Source organism: Adiantum capillus-veneris, chromosome 13 (assembly GCF_014529385.1).
Source record: "Adiantum capillus-veneris isolate H3 chromosome 13, ASM1452938v2, whole genome shotgun sequence".
NCBI lineage: Eukaryota > Viridiplantae > Streptophyta > Polypodiopsida > Polypodiales > Pteridaceae > Adiantum > Adiantum capillus-veneris.
In genome coordinates, this window is record NC_140943.1 from 123,169,895 (window position 1) to 123,194,945 (window position 25,051).

Here is a 25,051-nt window from a genome sequence, read left to right on the forward strand (position 1 = left end):
ACCACATTGGATTCTTTAGCAACCCCCAAAAATCTCAAAACTAAACCCACTTTTTCTTCATTAGAGGCAACCCAAAATCTTCAATATTTCAACACCATTATTAGAGTTACACACTCTTCATTTAAAATGAGTGCCCACTATCTTATTTCAACCAATGAGCAATTTTGGCCTATCAAAAAATGCTTTAAAATACAACTCAATTTTTTTCTATTTTGGTCAGCAAAATGAGAAGCCATCTCTATAGCCTTTGCCCTTCGGGCAGGCCAAACAGCAAAACTCACGATTGTGAGTGAATTAAGTTTATCATGCCAAAAAATCAATGATAAGACCAGGTAAATCTTAAAGGAAGGGGCTGCAATTTACCCTGGCGCAAGGGGCAATTTTAAATTTTAAATTTTAAAGCTTTAGTGTGAACAGGAAGGGGGAGGACTTATTTAATCTTGACGAGGGAGATCATTATGCAGACAATCGAAAGGACTTGAAATGAAGGCGGAAAGCTTTAATCTTTTGCGAGCTACAATTAATGATAGTCGCGTAATCTTAGCGACGAAAATGAGACCAGGCTTCAGTGCCTTTGTACTCTCCTCGATCAGACCGTACCTACAGAGTTGGCAACAGCACCATCCTTGGCTCCTAATTAGGGCTTGGCCAGGCGACTAAGCCTCTGATCTGCAGCAGATATAGACTTGAGGCGAGGCGCAAAGCACGCTGTAAGAACGCGTCAGTTACACACACACACACACACACACACACACACACACACACAGAGAGAGAGAGAGAGAGAGAGAGAGAGAGAGAGAGAGAGAGAGAGCTCTTCGATGAAGCATAGATACATCTTCTGACAGCAAAAGAGGCAGATTCATCAAGAGATCCATGGCAGGAGACTTAGAAGCAGGGTTTGCAAAGCTACAAGGCGAGGATTTTGAATATTACATGCAGACTTACTCCATTGTGCTGGGAAGAAATAGCAAGAAATCCTCTGTAGATGTAGATCTAGCTGGCCTTGGAGGTGGCATGAACATTTCCAGGCAGCATGCACGCATCTTCTATGACTTTGACATCAAGCGCTTTGCCCTTGAAGTGCTGGGCAAAAATGGGTGCCATGTTGAAGGCATCCTCTATCATCCAGGTACCTCTCCGGTCAAGCTGGACTCACAGTATCTTCTGCAAATTGGCGACAAGAAGTTTTACTTTTTGCTTCCCATTAGAAGTATTTTGAGGCATCCTTCAGTGACACCACCCTCAATGCATACATATGCATCCCCTATACCTTCACATACCCCGCTTGTCATGCCATCAATTGCACCCACCCCCATACCTCTTCCTATGAATGCGCCAGTTCCCTTGCCGATGCATCTCCCTCCAACAATTCCAGGCACGTCTTCACGCAAACGGTCATCATCAAAACCTCCCACAGTTGCACCTATGAGTGGATTGCCCTTGATCTTAAAAAGCGAGGATTTATTCCCACAACCAGTTGCCAAGAAGTCTAGAGGGCAGAAAAAGCATGACTCAATGGAGATGAAACCCTCTGCTTGGCTCTCTCATGATCCTATGCCACCATTCATGATGCCAAGTACACATGCCAGACAAAACATGATTTTTCATACAGGTAAATTTTTTTTTTGTCGTCTGCTTGCGAAGTCTGTAGATGTCTGGGGTTTTCTAAGAATATTTTGACATGCTGTTTGTGTCGCCATGCATTTTTCACCAGAACCAAAGGTGGAAGTACGTAGACCAGCAGATACTGCAGCAGAGGCATCACCTATGCAAGCTGAAGAAAAGGAGGTCGTGTCTGCTGTGGCAACCGTCCTTTCTGATCTATGTGGTCCAGGAGAGTGGATGCCTATGCCTGATTTACATTCAGAGGTCAGTTTTACTTCCAGAGAATCCAAATTCAGTGTGGTTGTTTGTTGTTTGAGGCTTGGTTACATTTTACATGCTTTTCCAGGTGTTAATACCTAGGAATCAGGATACTGGTTGATGTTTAATAACTCGAAAACACAAGGCTGCTAAGTATGCATAAGTGTTTGCGTTTTGTCCATGTACACTTGTAGTTAGCTACATGTTTGCTTGTATTCTACCTTCTTTGTCTAAGCATGTTTATTGTTAAGCTGAAGGTTCGTGACCCCAGTTCTACGCGTATACCACCTTTAGTTCTCAAGAAGAGCTCACCATAAGAGATTGTTCAGGCAAGGATCTCAATCGTTGACTATCAATTATAGCATGCCCCGATGCTTGAAAAATCTGAGCTTGAAATTCTAACCTTATGGTCTGCTATAATGGTCTTTCTTACTGGAATGAAACGGCTTGCTTAGTGAAATTTGAATCTGTAAAAAATGTCTGGATTGCAGCATTTCCTTGAATTTTTGGGAGTTGCATGATAAAGTCCATAGTATACTTTTCCCAGGGCAATCGCTTAGTGTAGGGATCGGAGTAGATTGGGTGTCTTATGATGGTTATTCAGTACTTATTGTCAGACTTAACACTCCCTCACCTTATTTTCAAGGTCAGCTTAAACAATTGGTAAAACAAAATCTCTTTCTAATGCTGGAGTCTGAGGTAGAATACCTCTATGACTTGCATATGAAGCGGCATGTGCTGTCAAAATGGCAGCAGAAAAGTGTCTTGGATGCTGAATGGACCAACAATTGGTGTAATGAAAGCTTTCTTTGAGTGTGGAGAGCCACTTGGACTCTTGACGCCACAATTTTGATTTGCCTACGGATCAGGCCTGAATAGACGGACCACCCCCTGATGGATCTTCTGCCAGGTAACACTGATAACCCAAGGAAATGAGGTCAAGAGAGCTTAGATCAATCGAGTGTGGGTATAGGTCACTCTTATGTCTGCAAGGCAGATAGGAAGTAGGTGTTACAAGTTTCATCTTTTGTTCGGAGGTGGCTACAGGATCTCTCAGGAGTAGATCAAGGGGTTTTGTGGTTGTGCTTCTCCGAATTTGAGGTAGAGGTACCTTTTTGGCGGTACAAGCTATGTATGTGCCCGCTTGGTAAGCTGGCATGAGGCGGGCGCTTTGTTCCTATGCATTCTCAAGGTCAGAGTCTCTATCTTCTGTAGTTTTCAGCCTCGTGTCATCTTTTGATGATGTGGCATTAATGTGCCACCGTGGCACAATAAATTGTAATGCCATGTGTGTATTTTTAGGTTGAGTCATCATTTTTAGAGGCTGCCCCCCATTTATGTGGGTCGTGGGGTTTTTTGTGAGTTAGGCAAGAGGGGTGAGTCCCTATATAGGGACCCCCTTCCCTCCCTCTTTGTACATTACTTGAGTTAGCAGATTGCCAGCGTGTTGGAATATCAAACACTCTTGCGCTTCGGGCCACCTCGGCCTACTCAGTACGAACTTCAAGAGATGGAACGTCGTGTCACTAGGAGATGCATTTTTCCTGTTGCCTTTTCTAAATATGTACTACATATTTTTATTTATTTTATTCTTACTTGTTTTCCGCGGAATCTTTGAAAAGGTGCAAGTGGACATTGCATGGCCACTGTGAAACGACTGCGGCCGAACGGGTTTCTCACATTGGGAGTCTAGGTTGGTCGATCTGGGATTGGTCGGGCCAGTTAGCACTGAATTTTGATGAGTATGGAAGCTTGTGTGCGCCAGATGGAATTTGGGCCACTCGGCAAGTCACTTATAACTTTATAAGCTAGTGGGAACTAGAGAATTAACTCAAAAGGGGCAAACTGTACACATGGCGGCTTCAAAATTTGCCACATCTAGCATGAAGAGGGGGCGCCCATTTTGAGAGGAGGCCGAGTTTTTCTCATTAAGTGAACTTACAGTGTGTGTGTGAGTAGTGGGAAGCTTGTCCAATGTCTTCTCCTTTGCTCTATGTAGCGTGACGATTTGCTCTCGTGCATCTGTCTCTCCCCTTTGTACATATCATAATGCCCCACTAGTTGGGCTATTCAGATGATCATGTACGGTTCTGTGGGTTTTATGCGCGTTTGCTAAGGCAAGAGCCTTCTGAACAGGAACCAGATTAACTAATTGCTAATCCCCCACAGGTACGCATAGCCCCATGGCGAAGGAATGCAAATTTGGAGAGTGTTCTCGCGTGAAAACTTCTCTAAATCATAGGGCAATTGACCCATTGCGGGTCTTGGGGAGTGTGTTGATGCGTTAGCTTCGTCCGAAACGACCCAAAACAGAGAAATACAGCTTGCTGTGTAAAATTAGGGTTTTGCTTCTAAAGTGAACCAGAACTTCACAAGAAGGATGGTTCATGGCGCATGTGTATCGAGTATCGCGCCTTGAATAAAAATACCATCAAGAAGAGGTTTCCCATACCGAGGATAGATGACATTCTTGATCGGCTTGAGGGAGCGTCATTGTTTACAAGGATAGACCTAAAGAGTGGGTACCACCAGATCCGCATCAAGCCAGAAGATGTCCATAAGACTGCGTTCAGGACAACATTTGGTCTCTATGAGTTTCTTGTCACGCCATTTGGTCTCACAAATGCTCTTACCACCTTCAATAGAATGATGGTCAGAATATTTAGACCACATAGAAACTTTGTGGGTACCTTCTTTGACGACATGATTGTCTACTCAAAGTTTGAAGAGGAGCTTAGGGATCATTTGACTGCAGTTTTCAATGAGTTACGCATGAACATGCTACTTATAATGCAAAAAAGAGTGAATTCTTTCTGGCAGAGATTCACTTCCTTGGGCACATTGTTTCAAAGGATGGGGTACGCATGGATCCTGCCAAAAGGGAAGCAATAAGGTCATGGCTAGACTTGAAGTCTGTACTTGACATTCGAAGCTTTCTAGGCTTATGTTCCTACTACAGGAGGTTCATCCGAAATTTTACTGAGATTGCTTCTCCACTCCATGCACTGCCAGGGAAAGCAGTCACTTTCAATGGATAGTCAAGGAAATTTTAGCCTTCAAACACTTGAAAGAAAAGTTGACTTCAGATCCGGTAATCATTTTGCCAGATCTTACGAAACCTTTTGTGGTTCAGTGTGATGCATGCGGCCACAGCCTTGGTGCAGTTCTAATGCAGAATGGCTGAGTAGTCGCATATGAGAGTAGAATTCTTTTGAAGACCGAAAGGAACTTGCAAGTTTATGAGAAAGAATTGTTGGGAGTAATTCACGCTCTCACCAATTGGAAACACTATCTGCTAGGGGCTGATTTTGTTGTCTAAACAGATCATCAAACCTTGCGATAATTTCTCACACAAACGAAGTTGTTTGAGAAACACATGCGATGGGCAAACATCTTGTCAATGTTCCATTTCCAGATTGTGCATGTGCAAGGGAAAAAGAACGTGGTGGTTGATGTGTTGTCACGAAAGCCCCAAATTTCAGTAGTGTCAATTCCGTACCATTGTGAACTAGACGAAATGAAGATACAATATGCTGAAGATTCAGATTTTTCAAGGATCTATGATTAGCTTGTTGATGGGCAACATCATGAGCACTATATGCTTAAGAATGACTTTCTCATGATGCATGGAAAGTTATGCGTTACTAAACAGTTACGGCCAAAGGTTTTGATGGAAAGTCATGCTCCACCTTATACTGGGCATCGTGGAATTGATGCGACAGTGAAAGGGGTTGAGGCATTCTTCTATTGGCCAGCTTTGCGTCAAGATGTTGACACATTTGTAAGATCATGCTTAGTATGCCAAAAAGTCAAATTTGACAGGCAAAAGCGATCGGGATTGTTGCAGCCATTGCCGATCCCTGATAGGCCATGGGAAAGCATAGCGATGGACTTTATCTTTGATCTTCCAAGAACGCAAACAAGCAATGATGGGTTTTGGACTATCATCTGTAGGTTCAGTAAAGAGGCCCATTTCATTCCCGTTAGGAAGAAGATAAAGCCATAACACACGGTCAAGATATTCATGAGCAATATCTCTAAGTATCATGAGATGCCTCAGTCAATTGTCAGTGACAAGGATCCACTTATGACGAGTCTTTTTTGCAAGGCATTGTTTGAGAACATGGGCACTACGCTAAAGTTCTCTTTTGTAATAGACTTGGACACTCCAAGTCAAGAATCAACCGCGACAGCACCAAATTACCACTTCAAAACAATTCACAGATCACAATAGATTTGCACTGCCTGGCGGAGTTCCGTGCCTAGAGATATTGGCCCCAAAGACTGGCGCCCCTTTCGGTATTTCTTTTTTGTATTAATCAATCATCAAAGTACAAGAGAGCGGTTAGGGTTTCACTCTCAGACTCTACGTCCAGATGCTCTGAGAAGTGAGACCCTCACCACTTATTTGAAGGTTACAAGGGATGCCCAAATGCAGAGCCCCAAAAGCTTGAAAGCAAAAGCAGATTCTCTCTCTCTCTCTCTCAATGAGAGCCAATAAAAAAGCAAGTTCTCTTTTTCTCTCTCTTTCTCCCAAATCATAGAAAAAAGCAGAGATTTGCGTCGCAAATTTCCCAAATTTTTTAAAATAATTTTTAATAACACCTCCACGATTTCCGGAAATTAGGGTTTTTGGCAAAAATTAGGATTTGAAGGAATTTTAGGGTTTCTGGCAGAAATTAGGGTTTTTGCTGTTCGCCATGTCATCACTTTGTGACATACCCCCCTCTTGAAAGCATTGTAATCGACCGCGATTACGCTTGCAAAACCGACAAAAGCCATAAACCGTCTTAGCAGACACTGATTGTTAGTACCTACGTACTAGGAACACACATCTAGCACATGTACAAAATCGACAGTCACATCACACGACATCACTAGACATCACAGGACATTCAATATTCATTCGGATCTTAGACCATGATTTATCGGCAATGTAGCTAGCAATCACATCTAGGTCCAATCGGGACCTCATCGATGTCCGATTGACTAACCCCTATTGTAACCATGTGTATTCGAGATCAATCAGACCAAAATGCTGCAGTCATTTCGTCTATCAGTTCTTGCACTCACAAGAAGTCAAGAACAAATCAGTATCATAATCAAGAATTCCATTTCATAAAGTCATCCAGCAAAATGCTGTCAGCTCTCAGTATCCCTGAAGCTTAAAGAGACATCAGTGACTTTAGTATCAAAATCAAGGCATCTGTTAACAAGGGAGCGGAGCGACTCCCCTCTTGTGCATCCCATTGCACCAGATCTCCGGCCAAGCTGAATTCTTGGAGTAGACTATGCTAAACCAAAACATCGAGGTAAAGTTTCACAATCCGAGGAGTATCTGCTAGGTCCTCCTCCTCCATCCACTTCACATCAAATGCAGGAAAGTTCTTGAACTTAACCAAGAACCCGCCTTCGGACTTTACCTTTCTTCGTATCGTTATGTGCCAAAATCTGTTCAGGAACAAGGACTTCCTCCTTTTCTTCCACTTCGGGTTGCTCATCAGGCTCCCCATCATAAGGTACATCACCCTTAACAGGGTTCAAGAGACTCACATGCAATGCATTATGAATCCTCCAAGTATCTGGCAGTTTCAATCGGAAGGAGACATCATTTATCTTGTCAGTGCTTTGGAAAAAGCCTCTCCTTTTCCTTTTTTCTTTCGTAGGCGTGCCTTCTCAAAACGTAAGAGCACCCAATCATCCTCCTTCAATTTCAAGTCGCGACGATGGCGATCCGCTTCCTTTTTCTGTCGTTCTTGAGACTCTGCAAAGTCTCGCGAACCTTGGCAAAAGCCGTATCCAAATCTCGCGAATGTTCATCCGCTTCAAATTTCTAATATTTCGTGCTCAGGAAGGATGGAACCTTCACAGCACTTTCAACAATCTCACATGGCGTCTTCCCCGTCGAAGAGTGTATCGTGTTATTGTAGGCAAATTCCACCAAAGGTAAGTTCTTTTCCCATTGAGTCTTCTGATCCGAGATACAAGACTTCGATAAATCTAAAATCACTGAATTGGCAATCTCAAATTGCCCGTCAGTTTGCAAGTGGAACGATGACGAGAACTGCAACTGCGTGCCAATGTTCTCCCAAATTGCCTTCCAAAACCAACTCATAAATCTGGGGTCTGTGTCGGAGAGAATCGTCTCAAACGTGCCATGTAATCGGAAAATCATCGTGATCATTCTGTGTTCTCGGGAGATCAAAAAAATGAAATCCATTTCAATATTTTCCCAGGGGCGGGTGGGTATGGGTAAAGGCTGTAACAATCCCTGTGCCTTATGCCTGTCAAACTTGACCTTTTGGCATACCAAGCAACTGCGCACAAACTCTTCCACATCCTTCTTGAGTCTCCGCCAAAAGAAATATCTCTATCCCTTTCATGGTGGTAGCAATGCCGCGGTGACCCGTAAAAGGTGGACAATGGCATTCAGTCATAACCTTTTCCCTCAACGGCTGTGTAACGCACAACATAGTCTTTTTCATCAAGTAGCCTTCCCGAAGAGAGTGTCCAGCTACTGTCTCCCCATCCCGTATCCGTGTGAAAATATCTGCAAAATTTGTATCTGTGGCACACTGATCGAGCATATCCTCGAAGCTCCTATGATGTATTGCGGAAATAGCCAGAACCAACGGTTTCCGAGACAAAGCATCTGCCACCACATTCTTCTGTCCCTGCACATGGACAATCTGGAAGTGGAACTGTGACAAGATGTTCGCCCACCGCATCTGCTTTTCCGAAAGCTGCTTCTGTGACAAGAAGTAGCGCAAACTCTGATGGTCTGTGAAGACAGTGAAATCCGCTCCGAGTAGGTAATGCCGCCACTGAGTAAGAGCATGGATAACGGCCAAAAGCTCTTTCTCATAAATCTGTGCTATCATCTCCGGCCTAGAGAACAAACGGCTCTCGTAAGCTACGACATGGCCTTCTTGCATCAAGACCGCGCCCAGACAACGACCACAAGCATCACAATATACTTCAAATGACTTTTGCAAGTCCGGCAAAGTCAAAATAGGTCCCGTAGTCAATTTCTCTTTCAATGTCCGAAAGGTAGTCACCTCTGTGGGTCCCCACGAGAAAGGTACTCCTTTCTGTGTCAAGATATGCAAAGGGGAAGCAACCTCTGCAAACTTTCGTATGAACCCCCTGTAGTACGAACACAGTCCCAAGAAGCTTCTAACTTCATGGACATTCCTCAAATCGGGCCAATCACGGATAGTCTCTATCTTGGCCGGGTCCATTTGCACTCCTGTTGTTGATACAATGTGTCCCAAAAAAGTGTATCTCTGGTAGGAAAAATTCACTTTTCTTTGCATTAATCACTAACGTGTGATCTCGTAATGCCTGAAAGATTTGAAGCAAATGATCTCTGTGTTCTGCCTCATTCTTGGAGAAAACAATGATGTCGTCAAAGAAAGTGTCAATAAATAGCTTGTACTCTCGAAAAATCCTGTCCATCATCCGGTTAAATGTCGCAGGAGCATTGGTTAAGCCAAAAGGCATCACCAAAAACTCAAATAACCCAAAAGTCATCCGAAAAGCTGTCTTGTAGACATCTCGTGGTGCTATCCTGATTTGATGATATCCACTCTTCAAGTCAATCCTGCTAAAGCACGAGGATCCTTGTAACTTGTCGAGTATATCATCGATCCTAAGAATCGAAAATCTGTTCTTGATGGTGATTTCGTTGAGAGTGCTATAATCGATGCACATTCTCCAAGATCCGTCTTTCTTCAAAAACCAACAACACTGGAGAGCAATATGGTGATGTACTAGGCTGGACAAGAACCTTTTCCAAGAGGTCTTTCACTGGGTTCATAATCTTTTCATTCTGTACTCGGCTCACACGATAAGGTGGCCGATTCGGTGGCGTGCTTCCAGATATCATATCAATGGTATGATCTTCAGGCCCTCTCAAAAGCAATCGGCATGAGCGTGGAGAAAAAAAATCTTGGCGTTCTTTTCTTCAGGTCAAAACATATTCAATCTTTATCCATCGTTCAGTTCTCCCAAAAGAAAGAGTAAGAAAACTGAAGTTCATCAAGTACAATCTCTAAGCCCTTCATTTATCAAAGTCGCTTTCTCGGCCCGGTAGTCAACCACGGCGTAGTTCTTGTGGTACCAGGGGATCCCGAGTAGAACGTCACTCGCGTGCCCTGAACACCCTTGTCATTGCAAACGAAGTTTGCCAATGCTTGGTGTAATGGCAACATCCCATCCGGGTGCCAGTCGAACTACCTCCGCCTGTGGCGTTAGTCTGTCGGGCGTAGTTCCAAATCGAGCCTCCAATTCCAAGTGAAAAGAAGTTGGCCTTGGCTCCTTCAAAAGGGCTTCCTGATCCTTCACTTTGCCCCAAAAGCGGCAAAGTTTGTACTTTCATTCATTACATTCGGCGCAGGTCCCACGCCATGTGGTACCAGTTCTGCTTTTCTATCTGCCTTTTCTGCCACATTCCTCAGCTGCTCTCGAACTCTCAGACCTGTCGTCGTCTTTATCATTCTGTTCTTTTTGTGCCTTTTTAGGGCACTTCGCGAGATATGTCCATGTTCCCCGCATCCAAAGCACTTCCCCTCTCTGATGAAGCGAGCTCTCTCCTCAGGAGTAAGCTTGGGTTGTGCATCCTTTTTCTCTGGGTTGCTCTTTTTCTTTCTACTTTCATTCCCAGAAGTCTGTTCGGCTCGTTGTGTCATGGCCTTATCTGTGGGGTAGGTCAAACTGCCAGAGTGAATGGCAAAGCCCCCCTTCGCATGACTCATCAACTCCTGAATAGAAGCTGACTTCTGTTCCAAGTAGTGATCTCGGATCTCTGTAGGTAGACCCAAGGTAAACCGCTCAATCTGTTCTCTGAACGAGATCTTCTTGAATGAAGAGGCGGGTAGAAAAGAGCTCCAAAATCTTTCACAATAAGCATTGATTGTGTCTTTCTTGGTCATCCGAAGATGGTTCCAAGCAGCTCGTATATCTTGTTCATATTCTTGCGTCAACCAAGAAGAAATAAAAAGCTTTTCAAATTTCAGCCATTTAACTGGCGCACTCTTGTTTAAAAGAAGCGTGGACCACCAAGTACGAGCATTCCCCTTAAGGTAAGAGGTAGCTCTCCGAATCTTGGAGTGCTCTGAATAGCGTCCTCCCGTGAAAGCGATGTCAAACTGCTGTATAAAAGACAAAGCCTTCGAAGCATCTGAGTATCCTGAAAAGTATCAAACTTTATCGAGTGGCCACCTTCCTTAAACTCTCGGACTTTCTTGCTTTCATCTTCGAGAAAGTCATACTGGTTGGCTTTGTAAAATTCTTCTTGTTCGCATAAAAGTTTCCATGATCAGAATCTGAGCTGTTTGTAGACAAGTCCACAGTAGAATTGTCAGTCTCTGGGCGAGATGTAGCCTTCTTTCCCTTTTTCTTGCCCTTTCCGAAGCTTTGTTTCTTGCTTCGCTTTTTGCTTTTTTTTTGTCTTCTTGGCTCGAGTCTGAAGAGCTAGAAGAACTGTCAGAAGAAGAAGAAGAAGAGCTGGGTAGGTCTTCAAACTTGACGCGCTTCTTCAATTTCTTTGCCTTGTCAAATGTCGACCGACAACCCAAAAATCCCGGGAAGTCCGTGCTTTTCTTTTGCTTTTTGCCGTGCTTTTTGGCTTTCTTTTGCGCGTCAAAAAGCTGAGCAATCCGTGCATCAACCACGTTCTCCAGTTCCTTCTCCGTATATTTCTTGGAGGCAGAAGGTTTCTTGAGAGCGGGTTTCGGGAGTGGTGTTGTGGTTCCTTGCCACTCCATCTGTACCTCTTCCAAAGAGGTCTGGTTCATATATTTTGCCATCTTCGGGTTCTTGGCAAAATTGAGCATAATCTTTGTTGCATCGCCAATCAATTGACGACGCTCCATCTCTCTTTGCTCCGCCTGAGTAGGCCGAGGCGGGCCATACTCTCTGTCTGAATCTTCGTTGTGATCCCAGCCCGCATCTCCAGATGCAGAGGGAGTCGACTGATCATTGCCTGAAGCCATAGGTGCCGCGGAAAAAAAAAATGGGGATCGGATTTCCCGTAGAAGAGAAATCAGCCGTGCTCTGATACCACTGTAACAGACTTGGACACTCCAAGTCAAGAATCAACCGCGACAGCACCAAATAACCACTTCAAAACAATTCACAGATCACAATAGATTTGCACTGGCCCGGCGGAGTTCCGTGCCTAGAGATATTGGCCCCAAAGACTGGCGCCCCTTTCGGTATTTCTTTTTTGTATTAATCAATCATCAAAGTACAAGAGAGCGGTTAGGGTTTCACTCTCAGACTCTGCGTCCAGATGCTCTGAGAAGTGAGACCCTCACCACTTATTTAAAGGTTACAAGGGATGCCCAAAAGCAGAGCCCCAAAAGCTTGAAAGCAAAAGCAGATTCTCTCTCTCTCTCTCTCTCAATGAGAGCCAATAAAAAAGCAACTTCTCTTTTTCTCTCTCTTTCTCCCAAATCATAGGAAAAAGCAGAGATTTGCGTCGCTAATTTTTTTTTTTTTTAAAAATAATTTTTAACAACACCTCCGCGATTTCCGGAAATTAGGGTTTTTGGCAAAAATTAGGGTTTGCAAGAATTTTAGGGTTTCTGGCAGAAACTAGGGTTTCTGTTGTCCGCCACGTCATCACTTTGTGACATCTTCTTCGTTTCATCCACAAACTGATGGACAGTCAAAAAAGGCAAATTCTATTGTCGTGGATCTACTCAAATGTTATGTGTCAGAGCACAAGGCAACTTGGGAACACCATCTCCATTGGTAAGGCACCATTTGAGATAGTGGAAGGAGGGAAGAAAGTCCCATCCATTTTGCAAACTAAGGATAAGATATTTGAGGTAGACAAGTATGTGCAAATTATGGACGAAACATACAGGAAGATAAAGATTGCTCTTGAGAAGACTCAGGCTAAGCAAAAGGAAGCTGCTGATCGTCGCCGTCGTGAACTTGTATTTTCACTTGGTGATTGGGTGCTTTTGCGCTTTGAAAAGGCCAGGTTAAGGAAGAGGAAAGGCAAGGAACATTTGTTTCCTAAGCTCAGTATGCGCTATTATGGTCCTTTTCGATTTCATAAAAGATCAATGATGTAGCTTACAGGTTGAAGCTACCAGAAGGTTGGAAAATATATAATGCTTTTCATGTCAGCCTTCTAAGGCCCTATGTTGGTGATGTGCCAGAGAATGTCTGATGAGGAACAACCCGAAGTGGAAGAATTGGATGAGAATCTTGTTCCTGAACAGATATTGGCACATAAGGAAAGGAAGGTTAGAGGAAAGGTTGCAAGACGCTCATCATTGAATGTTAAATGGATGGAAGAGTCGGAATTGGTTGATTCACCTCAACTATTGCAACTATATCTTGAAGCCTTTCAAATGGAACCCACAGTGATGATGTAGCTCTATGGCGCAATGTGAGAGCATGGTTCATGATGCTCAAAAGAGTAGTTACGCAATTGTATCTACTCTTTCCATACAGAATTTGGCTAGAGAAGTTTGTGCTTGAGAGTACACCAGAAGACTTCTACGCTTGATATATGTGTGGTAGCCAGGTTGGTGGGATTGTTTAATCGTCCAACGCTACATTTTCGGAAGCATGTATATCTTGGATTCCCATCATAGAGTATATGTGATATCAAGAGATATAAGCGTGTTTGCTTGTAGTATTTCAAGGGTGGGGTGTGTCACCAGGAGGTGTATTTTTCCTTGTTGCCTTCTCTAAATATGTACTACATATTTTTATTTAAGTTATTTTTACTTGTTCTCCCTAGAGCCTTTGAAAAGGTGCAAGTGGACATTGCATGGCCAGTGTGAAACGGCTGCGGCCGAACGGGTTTCTCACATTGGGAGTCTAGGTCGGTCAGCATGGTCAGGCCAGTTAGCACCTTATTCTATTGAGTATCGAAGCTTGTGTGTGCCAGTTGGAATCCGGGCCACTCGGCAAATCACTTATAACTTTATAAGTAAGTGGGAACTAGAGAATTAACTAAAAAGAGGCAAATTGAACACATGGCGGCTCCAGGTAGATTTGCCACATCCAACATGAAGAGGGGGCGCCCATTTTGAGAGGAGGCTGAGTTTTTCTCATTAAGTGAACTTACAGTGTGTGTGTGAGTAGTGGGTGCAGGTTTACAACTTTAATGGAAAGCTTGCCTTCTCCTTTGCTTTCTGTAGCGTGACGATTTGCTCTTGCAGATCTCTCTTCCCCCCTTTGCACATATCGTAATCCCCCACTAGTTGGGCTATTCAGTTGATCACGTACAGTTCTGTGGGTTTTCTGCGTTTGCTAAGGCAAGAGCCTTCTGAACAAGAACCGGATTAGCTAATTGCTAATCCCCCACATGTACGCACAGCCCCATCGCGAAGGAACGCAAATTTGGAGAGTTTTCACGCGTGAAAACTCCTCCAAATCACAAGGAAACTAGCCCATTGCGTGCGGGAGGTCTTGGGGAGCGTGTTGATGCGTTAGCTCCATCCGAAACGATCCAAAACAGAGAAATACAGCCTGCTGTGTAAAATTGCAGGTTTAGGGTTTTGCTCCTAAAGTGCACTTGAACCTCATAGAAGCTTCGGGGAAGCTAGAGTGTGGTTGTACAGGAGTTTGGGAACCTTTTAGAGGCTGTAACAATGAAAAACAGCGCTCTGTGTTTTCACAAAAAAGCTCCAGAATTGCATGGGAAGTCACCCTTGACTTGTACTTTTGGTCTATACAGGTTATACGGCCGTTATGTTGTCGAAATTGGGCCAAATTCTGAAATTACAGCCCTAGACAGGTTTCGACAGCTTGTAAAGTTGCTTGGGGATTTCCCATCTTAATCAAATAATGAAATACTGCAAGGGGCGCTAGTTTTTGGGGCCAACAGGGTGTCGGTCACCATTGCGTAGGGCATTCTAGCCGCTGGACGCAAGTGTTGAGTCTCTCTCTTTTCCATCAATACTCTTTGTGTAATCAATAGGTTGTAGATTTGGTACGGCCCTTTACTGTTTATTGGCTTGTTATACATCGACAGCAAGTTGACGAGTGCACAAAGCAGATGATTAAATTTGCAAAAGATCCTTAGTTTGCAAAATTTTTGTCTCAGCAATCCATCGCTGAAGTGCACACTCAGTGGCAGAAAGCCACCAAACTACCCATTAGACGGCAATCAAGAATCCTCCTTCTCTGAGGAAGTTTTACAGAACAAGAACTGCAAGAGGTGGTTCAGTGTCACAAGACGGGCACCACGTGCCAATAGAAAAGAACAGACTGAACAGACTTTTAGCACTTCAACGACAAATGAACTGAAAGAGAGAGACGACATGCGACACGGAGTGGCAGAATCCCATCCCAGAGAGTATTGGCCCCAAACCTTGGCGTCCCTTTCAGTATTTCTTTATATTGCATCAACACAGTACAAGCCGGTACTCTAGACTTTGCACCTTCTCCAAGCATGCTAGAGAATGAGCCCTAACCTCATATTTAATTGCCCTTGGCCTGAAAAGCAGTTACAGTGAAAAGCCTTCAAACCTCAAAAGCTTCTGGTCCAAAAGCAATGCCAAAAAGCTGCCATCGCGTTTTGCGGAATTCCGTACAACTGCCACGTCATGAGTTAGTGCAAAACGCGGAGCATCCGTATAGCTGCCACATCATCAGTTTTAGCGTGAGTTTGTGTGTGGGTCTTGCTTTATTTTACTTCCTTTATGTCATTGGGGGCCCATCGGACAGGGTCCCCATAAGTTTGTAGGACTTCTTCTGTTACTTGTTCTTCTTAGGGTTTAGGCCCCTCGGTTAGGATCTGCAAGTTGGCTCCATTCTTCAGGGCTTTGACACGTCAGCACTTTATGACATCCCCCCTTCTTGAAAGAAAGTAATCGTCCGCGATTACAGCATATCTGCATAACAACTCAAGTTAGCTGAAAAATTTCCGAGGGTCATTTCGAGGGACAATCAATTTGCTCTTTTTGTTAAGGAGTTAGCTTCTCCTTTCGGCTCTTTTGATCAAGGAGTTGGATTCTCCTTTCGGCTCTTTTGATCAAGGAGTTGGCTTCTCCTTTCGTCTAGAGTGGAATTGTTGATATGCTGGCATAGTAAAGTTAGCCATCATACCCAGACCGCATTGATCTTCCACGGATGTCTTGATGCACTAAAATTACATACCCAGGCAATCGCATCCAGTTAGGAATATTCAATAGTTGGCACATCACAATGCAACACAAATGCTTACATATGCATGTCACAAGAGACAACAAACAACGCCGCTCAACACCCCCCCGAGACAAGCGGTCTGCGGTATGAAGCTACTCAACGACTACCTCGTCACTCCCCCCGCAAATAACCTAAAAAGGCCCGGGCCATGAGCTCAGAGGACTGTACAACCAAACGCCCCCCAGACCGCAGTCTGTGTCGCTTGGAGGTTCAAGCATACAACCAAACGCTCCCCAGGCATCGGCTTGCGTCGCTCGGAGGTTTTCTACCATACAACGGAACGCTCCCCAGGCATCGGCCTGCGTCGTTCCGAGGTTCAAACAATACCAAAACAATATTTCTCACTTCTCCACCCATGAGTAAAATCACCAATCATTGAAACCACTATTTAAAACCAGGGTCAAAGAATTCAAATCGGCACCAAGAGAGGTTTAAAACAGATAGCATCCATTTCAAACAAATTTCAAACAATACTTTCTCAAACAATGTTCAAAAGTATCTAACTAGAAAACAACTAGAGAGGTCATTCAGGGCTTTGTTCGGACAACTGGCTTGCCCTTTTGCATCACGGTGATGGTTCGGTTCCGAACTTGGAGAGTTGCATCATTCTTGTCGTGTCAGGGCATGCCCAAGAGAACGTCGCAATTGCCAACTTCATAATGTGGAAATTGGCTTTTCCATGATAATCTTGTATAGTTACTGGAAGAGCACCAATGAGCGGTACCACTTTCTGAGTTTGCCCTGTGGCTAGCTCAGCTTCAATTTCTCCACCCTCTGCATCATAATCAAAGTGCATCTCCTTCAAGAATTTTGGATGGATGAAGTTCTCCATAGCTCCGGGGTCAAGAAAATAAGGGCTTTCAAGACTTTTCCATAAGCCTGCATAATTCATTAAAACTCTCGAGGTGTATACCATAAATATCGGGTACTAGTCCAATAACAGGTCTAGCCCTCTTGGCCGGAGGTGGCCCCGGGGATCTGTCTAACGTGGGAGCAGAAGGTTGCACTGAGGACGTCGAGGTTCGCTCAGGACATGTATTGAACGTATGCCCTGTTTGGAAACATTCGAAGCATCTGCCTTCTTGTAACAAGGCGTCTCGTTGATGTTGTGTCAGACGAGGTCGTTGAGGTTGGTTCACGGGATTCCCGAGAATTTGTTCGTTGTTGCCGGGAGTTCTGGTTAGTGGCGGGAGGTTCTTCTGTGGTAAACTCCAACCTTCCTTTCATGAGCTTGTAGCCGACCGCGGCATGGTCCATAAGCTCTTGCATGGTAGAGACTTGCTTGGAGAGAGAATATTCCTGCAATGGTGATGGTAGTCCAATGGTGTAGCGCTCGCACTGGTCCTCCAAGGAAATGAACTTAAAGAAGGACACCGGAAGGTACACGTCGAGAAACCTTTGGTTATAGTCGTCCATGGTTTCGGTGGCAAGCATTTTCAAGTTGCCCCACTCTGCCAAAATCCGGACTTCAAAGATCAAAGTCATGTAATTACGCGCAAAAACTGTCTTGAAAGCTTGCCAGTTCCTTGGAGCATGCGGTTGTGTCGCAATTGAACTCCACCATTGCATAGCATTATCTTTAAGAAATCCCGCTGCTCGAGAAATCTTGGATTCTTCTGTATAGTTCCCCAAAGCATAGATGTTGTCGAATTGCTGTAGGAATTGCAATCCTTTCTTGATATCTTTCACCTCGGAAAAAGTGAAAAATTTGGTTGTCGTGCCGCCGCCATCTTTGAAATCTTTGGGTTGGTTAGGCGCATATCCCGGGTATGGATAATAAGGGTATCCATATGGGCTCCAACCATTGTAGCCTGGTGGCGGCGGTGGTGGAGGTGGGGGCAATGGTGGGTGCATAGGCGGTTGCTCTGGATCAGGGTCAGATGGCTGCACCATGTTCCTGAAGACTTTCCCGATCAGAACAGACGACTGACAAGGTTGTCGGTTGGAAGCTCTCGTACTTTCTGATGCCGGAGGAGGTACCACCCAGGGCATCGGGGGGGGGGGGGGGGGGGGGGTAACATGTAGTTCAAAGATTGTTGAAAACTTTGCAGCATCGGAAGATTTTGCTGAGGATGCCGTGAAAGAATGTCGGGAAGCTCGTTGAGCAGAAACTGCAAATATTCTGTTAAATCCATGAATTCCAAGTCTTGGGTTCTTTATGGTTTAACCCTGTTAGACAGAACGATGAAGACGGGAGCGCGCTCGATGCGCGATGAAGTAAAAGGGTGGGAGTGCCTAGTAAGTCCGGGGTCGGGACCCGAAGATACTTCAAGTAAAAATTCCAATAGCTCTGTCTGCTCTTTTGTAGGACCGGTGTGCTTTCAGAAAAGCGCACGCCTGATGCTTTGATACCACTATCACAAGACGGGCACCACGTGCCAATAGAAAAGAACAGACTGAACAGGCTTTTAGCACTTCGATGACAACTGAACTGAAAGAGAGAGACGACACTCGACACGGAGTGACGGAATTCCACCCCAGAGAGTATTGGTCCCAAACCTTGGCGTCCCTTTTGGTATTTCTTTATATTGCATCAACACAGTACACGTCGGTACTCCAGACTCTGCACCTTCTCCAAGAAGCATGCCTGAGAATGAGCCCTAACTTCATATTTAAAGGCCCTTGGCTTGAAAAGCAGTTACAGTAAAAAGCCTTCAAAACTCAAAAGCTTCTGGTCCAAAAGCAATGCCAAAAAGCTGCCAGCGCTTTTTGCCACCTCAACAATCAGCGGAAAACGCGGAGCATCTGTACAGCTGCCACGTCATCAGTTTTTGCGTGAGTTTGTGTGGGTCCTGCTTTATTTTACTTCCTTTATGTCATTGGGGCCCCATCGGACGGGGTCCCCATAAGTTGGTAGGCTTCTTGTGTTACTTGTTCTTCTTAGGGTTTAGGCCCCTCGGCCAGGAACTACAAGTTGGCTCCATTCTTCAGGGCTTTGACACGTCAGCAGTTTGTGACATTCAGACTCAGATCAATCAGCTTTTGGATGCGAACAATCAATCCAAAAAGCAAGTGAAAAAGCACAAGAAGGAGACTCACTACCCTGGTTATTTGGGTAGTCAATCTTCTTTTTCATCTGCAAGAAAGCAGAAGAAGCGTGTATGCTTTGAAGGACTACCCAGTTCGTCTTCTTCCTCTTCTTCTGATAGTTCTTCCAGCTCTTCGGACTCGAGCGAGGAGGATAGAAAGAGCAAAAAGCGAAGCTAAAAGCAAAGCTTCGGAAAGGGCAAGAAAAAGGCAAAGAAACCCAGATTCCGCCCAGTTTCTGATAGCTCTACAGAGAAGTCATCCTCTGACAGTTCGGACTCCGATGACCATATGTTTTATGCAAAGAAGAAGCACTTTTACAGAGCCAGCCAATATGACTTCCTCTAAGAGAAAAGCAAGAAAGCTAAAGAATTCAAAGAAGGTGGACAATCGATAAAATTTGAATCCTTTTTTGGATTCCGAGATGCTCTGAGGGCTTTGGCCTTCATCCAACAGCTTGACATAGCCTTCTCTAGAGGCATTACTCAGAGCACTCAAAGATTAGGAGGGCTGCATCTTTTCTTAAAGGTGTCACGTGACACATCCCAACCCTATGTGTCCGTGGACAAGCTACACCACAGCAGGGTTCAGTCAGTCCGATCAAGTTAGATTAGCAGTGATTTGGCACTTTTGTGAGTCTATTCGTAGACCGTGCATGCCCAGTCACTTAGCATAGATGCATATCCTCCGGTTGCACACAACATGTCGGAATTCCCATCAGAATCCATTAGCATCAGTTAGGGGAATTTTCCAGTGCATTTAGCCTATTTTCCTATTTATTGGGATTTTCACTTATTATTTTTAAGTGACTTTTCAACAAAAGTAGGTAGGGCAATTTTGCTAAGTTTGTATATAAGCAAACTAGAGCTAGCACTATTTGGTAGAAGAGGCAGCAGGAGCACCTTGCTCAATAGGCAACTTCTCAGCAAGACCAACCCCCGCGACTACTCTGGCGTTTTCTCCACAGAAGACCTAGCGTTTTTGCATCAGATCAGCCTTGGTGATTCGACGTCATCACGACACAGTAGATCAGCCTAGCGTTTTTGCATTTGCAGAACCCCGGCGACAGAAGGACCAATTTCAGCCCCTGGCGTTTTTGGATTTCAGCAGCAAATTAAGACTAGCATTATTCACCTAAAGTGTAGCAGATTCAGCCCATAAAGACCATCAGTTTTCAGCCCTAAGAAACCTCATTTTTCAGTGAAGAAAACGCAGCCAAAACAGTCATTTTCAGCCACCGAAACAGTCCCGAAATTCAGCGATTAGAAGATCTCAGATTTCAGCCATCGTCGTCGTCGTCGTCATCACTGTCGTCATCATCGGCATAGACCAAGTTGCATAGTCCATTGCATACGCATTGTACACCTTTGTGCAATCAAAGTAGACCACTCTCGCCGATGAGAGTGGGGCCTTCGGACGAGGGTTTTACAAACCTCTCGGTGTCGTATCTCTTCTCTCTCCTTCTCTCAGTCTCATTCATTTGCACGCACAATCCACTCACTTTGTTCGTGATCACAGCACTCTACAAGACGGAAAGCTCTCTTTCCCTACAGAACTAAAAGGAACCTTGAGCAATAAAGATCACTAATCTTGAGAAAATACAACATTCATTCCGTTGCACCTAACATTGGTATCAGAGCTTTGGAAGTGTTCTGCATTACTCAAGGAAAGAACCACAAGAATTTTTTGCTTGTTGCAATCGCACGAACCCAAGTTTACTTGGGCGTGGCGATTCCTAATCGTGTTTTGTTGAAGAGTGACAGGAATCCCAAGAAAGAAGGGCTTGTCCAGCCTCCCCTTGTGTCTCTTTTCACTCATTGAGAGCGGACCGTGCACTTAGCGGCCGGCCAATCGACGTGAGGTGGGAAAAAGCAACCTTGGTGTGAGCGCAAGGCCGCCAAGCGGTGCGCGCGCAGAAAAGGGTAGAACTCGAGTGAAGAGAAGATCCTTCTCAACGCGATTTGCAAGCGAAAGAAAACCTCAAGAACCTCAAGAACCTCAAGAACCCAAGTTCCTCGTGAACGTAAGAACCCAAGACCCGCAAGAACCCAAGTTCCTCGTGGACTTAAGAACCCAAGACCCCAAGAACCCACAAGAACCACGATCGCAGAATGGTCATCACTCGAAGCGGAATTGATACTTCGCTTGGAGGTGATGAGCATGAGAGAGGCGACGAAGAATTTTCCCCACCAGGAGGTTTTTCTGACCCTTTCCCATCTACGACACCGATTGCATTAACTCCAATGGAGGAGTTGAAGCTGTTGTTTATGGAACAGACTTTACAATGCAAAGCAAGACATGCCGCAAGAATGGCAGCCATAGCGCGTGAGTACGAGCAAGCACGCTTGGAAGCCAAAGAACGACAAGCCAAATTTGATCGTGAATTCAAAGAAATGGAACGCAGACACGCAGAAGCCGAAGCAGAAAGACAAGCAGCGAACAAAGCAAGACAAGCAGAATTTGATCGCGAGATCAAAGCAAAAAGGGAAGAGCGCTTGCGACTCTTTTCTCCAGCTCAGGCACAGATGCACCAGAATTGGGAAAAGGCGACTCTCTCAGTCTCTTCTTCTCCAAAGCAGGACACACAGGATTTGCATGATTGTGTGAAGCATGATGATGTTTTGATTGACAATGATAAGCACAATGATTTGGATGACAAAGATGAGCATGATGATTTGGATGTCAATGACAAGCATGATGATTTGCATGATCGGGATGTGATTTCTCACGAGCATGATGATTTGCATGATCAAGATGTGATTTCTCACAAGCATGATGAGTTGCATGAAGATGAGGTTATTGTTCACAAGGATGATTTGTTAGTTGATGCTTTTTCTAGCGAAGCTAACCTCGTTGCAGATTCGATCAATCACCAAGAATCGATCTTGGCTTTCGAGTCGAGGTCCACAAATCCCCCACAAGAAGATTTGCTAGATCCCGAAGAACCGATCTTGGCTCTCGAGCCTTGGTCAAAAGAACCCTCACAGGAAGTATTATGTGTTCGCATGATTGATACGCACGCATTGTTCGAATGTTTCATTCGTGATCGTTTCCTGTATTTTAGTCAGCATCGTTATGTGATCCCTTTTCCTAGGCATGACATATTGTATACTGAGCACGTTTCTCTCATGGATGAGCACGAATGTATGCGGATTGTTCATAAAAAGCTGAAAGGTATGTATGTCAGGAAGTCATATTCCATGTCTCTTCCTTGGCATGACACAGTTTCCGAAAGAGCACATGATAGTGTGAGCACCAAGCGTGGGCATTTCCATTGTGAATTGCCACAGTTGATTGATTTCGATCAAACAGAAAAGATTCAAGCGCATTGTTTGCATGTGTTTGATGAACGGGTTGTCAACCCATCTATTTGTTCATCTACATTGCATACACAGTCTTTAGAGAAGACACGATTTTTTTCCTTCACTTTACATGGAATGGGTATGTTCATGGTTTTGTGTTGGAGATTGTGTCAGGAATTTTCAGCCATGGAGATTCTTGAAGACGGAAGAAGCAGGACTCTAGACGAAGTTGAAGCAAGAAAGGAAATTTAGAAGACTGTGTCGCTGTCGGCGCGGCCCAAAGAAGCAAGCGTTGCAGACCTTTATGAAGTTCAAGTATCGCACGACCCACACCTTAGAATCAGTTAGGGGAATTTTCCAGTGCATTTAGCCTATTTTCCTATGTATTGGGATTTTCACTTATTATTTTTAAGTGACTTTCCAACAAGAGTAGGTAGGGCAATTTTGCTAAGTTTGTATATAAGCAAACTAGAGCTAGCACTATTTGGCAGAAGAGGCAGTAGGAGCACCTTGCTCAACAGGCAACTTCTCAGCAAGACCAACCCCCGCGACTACTCTGGCGTTTTCTCCACAGAAGACCTAGCGTTTTTGCATCAGATCAGCCTTGGTGATTTGTGCACAGCAGATCAGCCCCGACGTCATCACGACACAGCAGATCAGCCTAGCGTTTTTGCATTTGCAGAACCCCGGCGACAGAAGGACCAATTTCAGCCCCTTGCGTTTTTGGATTTCAACAGCAAATTAAGACCGGCATTATTCACCTAAAGTGTAGCAGATTCAGCCCGTAAAGACCATCAGTTTTTAGCCCTAAGAAACCTCATTTTTCAGCGAAGAAAACGCAGCCAAAACAGTCATTTTCAGCCACCGAAAGAGTCCCGAAATTCAGCGATTAGAAGATCTCAGATTTCAGCCATCGTCGTCGTCATCGTTGTCGTCGTCACCGTTGTCGTCATCGGCATAGACCAAGTTGCATAGTCCATTGCATACGCATTGTGCACCTTTGTGCAATCAAAGTAGACCACTCTCGCCGACGAGAGTGGGGCCTTCGGAGGAGGGTTTCACAAACCTCTCGGTGTCGTATCTCTTCTCTCTCCTCTCCTTCTCTCAGTCTCATTCATTTGCACGCACAATCCACTCACTTTGTTCGTGATCACAACACTCTACAAGATGGAAATCTCTCTTTCCCTACAGAACTAAAAGGAACCTTGAGCAATAAAGATCACTAATCTTGAGAAAATACAACATTCATTCCGCTGCACCTAACAAAAGGAAATGCTCGAACATGGTGGCCCACTCTTCTTCTAAGGAAAGAAGCTCCAGTCAAGTGGTTGAAATTCAAAAGGCTCTTTATTTCTTCTTGGCTGACCCGGGAGTATAAACGGGATATATAAACCGCTTGGAACCATCTTCGGATGACCAAGGGAGATTCTTTGGACACTTATTGTGAGAGATTTTGGAACTCTTTTCTACAAATATCTTTATTTAAAAAGGTCTTTTCTAAGGAACAGATTGAGCGGTTTTGCTGTGGACTCCCTACAGAGATCCGAGACTACTGTCTTGAACAAAAGTCAAATTCTATCCAAGAATTAATGGGTCATGCGAACGGGGTTTCTCGATATATTCGGGAAATTTGACTTACCTCATTGATGAGATTCTTACTCAGAGAACCTGACATACCTCCCAACAATGAAAGTAGAAAGAAAAAGAGTTCCCAAGAAAAGAAGGATAAAGATACACGACCCTGGCTGACTCTTCGAGAGAGGGACAAATATATCAGAGAGGGGAAGTGTTTTGGTTGCGGGGAGCAAGGTCGCGTTTGCGCAAAGTGCCCCAAAAAGGCACAGCAAGAACAAACTAAAGACAGGGTTCACAAGATGGGCACCACGTGCCAATAGAAAAGAAGAGACTGAACAGACTTTTGGCACTTCATTAACAACTGAACTGAAAAGAGAGAGAGAGACAACACGCTACACAGAGTGGTGGAATTCCACCCCAGAGAGTATTGGCCCCAAACCTTGGCGCCCCTTTCGGTATTTCTTTATATTGCATCAACTCAGGCACTTCAGACTCTGCACCTTCTCCAGGAAGCATGCCAGAGAATGAGCCCTAGCCTCATATTTAAAGGCCCTTGGCCTGAAAAGCAGTTACAATAAAAAGCCTTTAAAACTTAAAAGCTTCTGGTCCAAAAAGCAATGCCAAAAGTTGCTAGCGTAATTTACGGAAATCCGTACAGCTTGCCACATCATCAGCCAGCGCAAAACGCAGAAATCTCCCTTCCGCCCTTAGGGTTAGGGTTAGGGTTTGCAGGTTTTAGGGTTAGGTTTTCAGAATTAGGGTTTGCAGGTTTTAGTGTTAGGGTTTCCAGAATTAGGGTTTGCAGGTTTTAGGGTTAGGGTTTCTAGAATTAGGGTTTGTAGGTTTTAGGGTTAAGGTTTCAGAATTATGGTTTGCAGGTTTAAGCTTAGGGTTTCCAGAATTAGGGTTTCAGCAGTTAGGGTTTTTGGCAGAAATTAGGGTTAGGGTTTTTACTCTCGGGCAGCCACGTGATCACTTTGTGACAATTTAGGCCCCTCGGCCACATTTGTAAGTTGGCTCCATTCTTTCGGCTTTGACACGTCAGCAGTTTGTTACAACAGGCTAGAGAGTTCGAGAGCAGCAGAGGAACGTGGCAGTAAAGGCAA

General features: G+C 44.5%; 1 protein-coding gene across 2 annotated transcripts in view; it reads left to right on the plus strand.

The window, feature by feature from the left end:
• The first annotated feature begins 461 nt into the window (after positions 1 to 461).
• The window catches only part of FHA2 (SMAD/FHA domain-containing protein), a 33,267-nt gene continuing 8,677 nt past the window's right edge, over positions 462 to 25,051 (plus strand). The window contains exons 1-3 of one of the 2 annotated variants that reach the window (XM_086527335.1): positions 462 to 1,612; positions 1,715 to 1,869; positions 1,952 to 1,999. In XM_086527335.1, coding sequence (XP_086383461.1) covers positions 874 to 1,612; positions 1,715 to 1,869; positions 1,952 to 1,984 — 927 coding nt within the window. In that variant the 5' untranslated portion in view covers positions 462 to 873 and the 3' untranslated portion in view covers positions 1,985 to 1,999. Of the gene's footprint in view, positions 1,613 to 1,714; positions 1,870 to 1,951; positions 2,000 to 25,051 lie in introns of those variants that run through there. The other variant, XM_086527333.1, reaches the window with a different exon arrangement.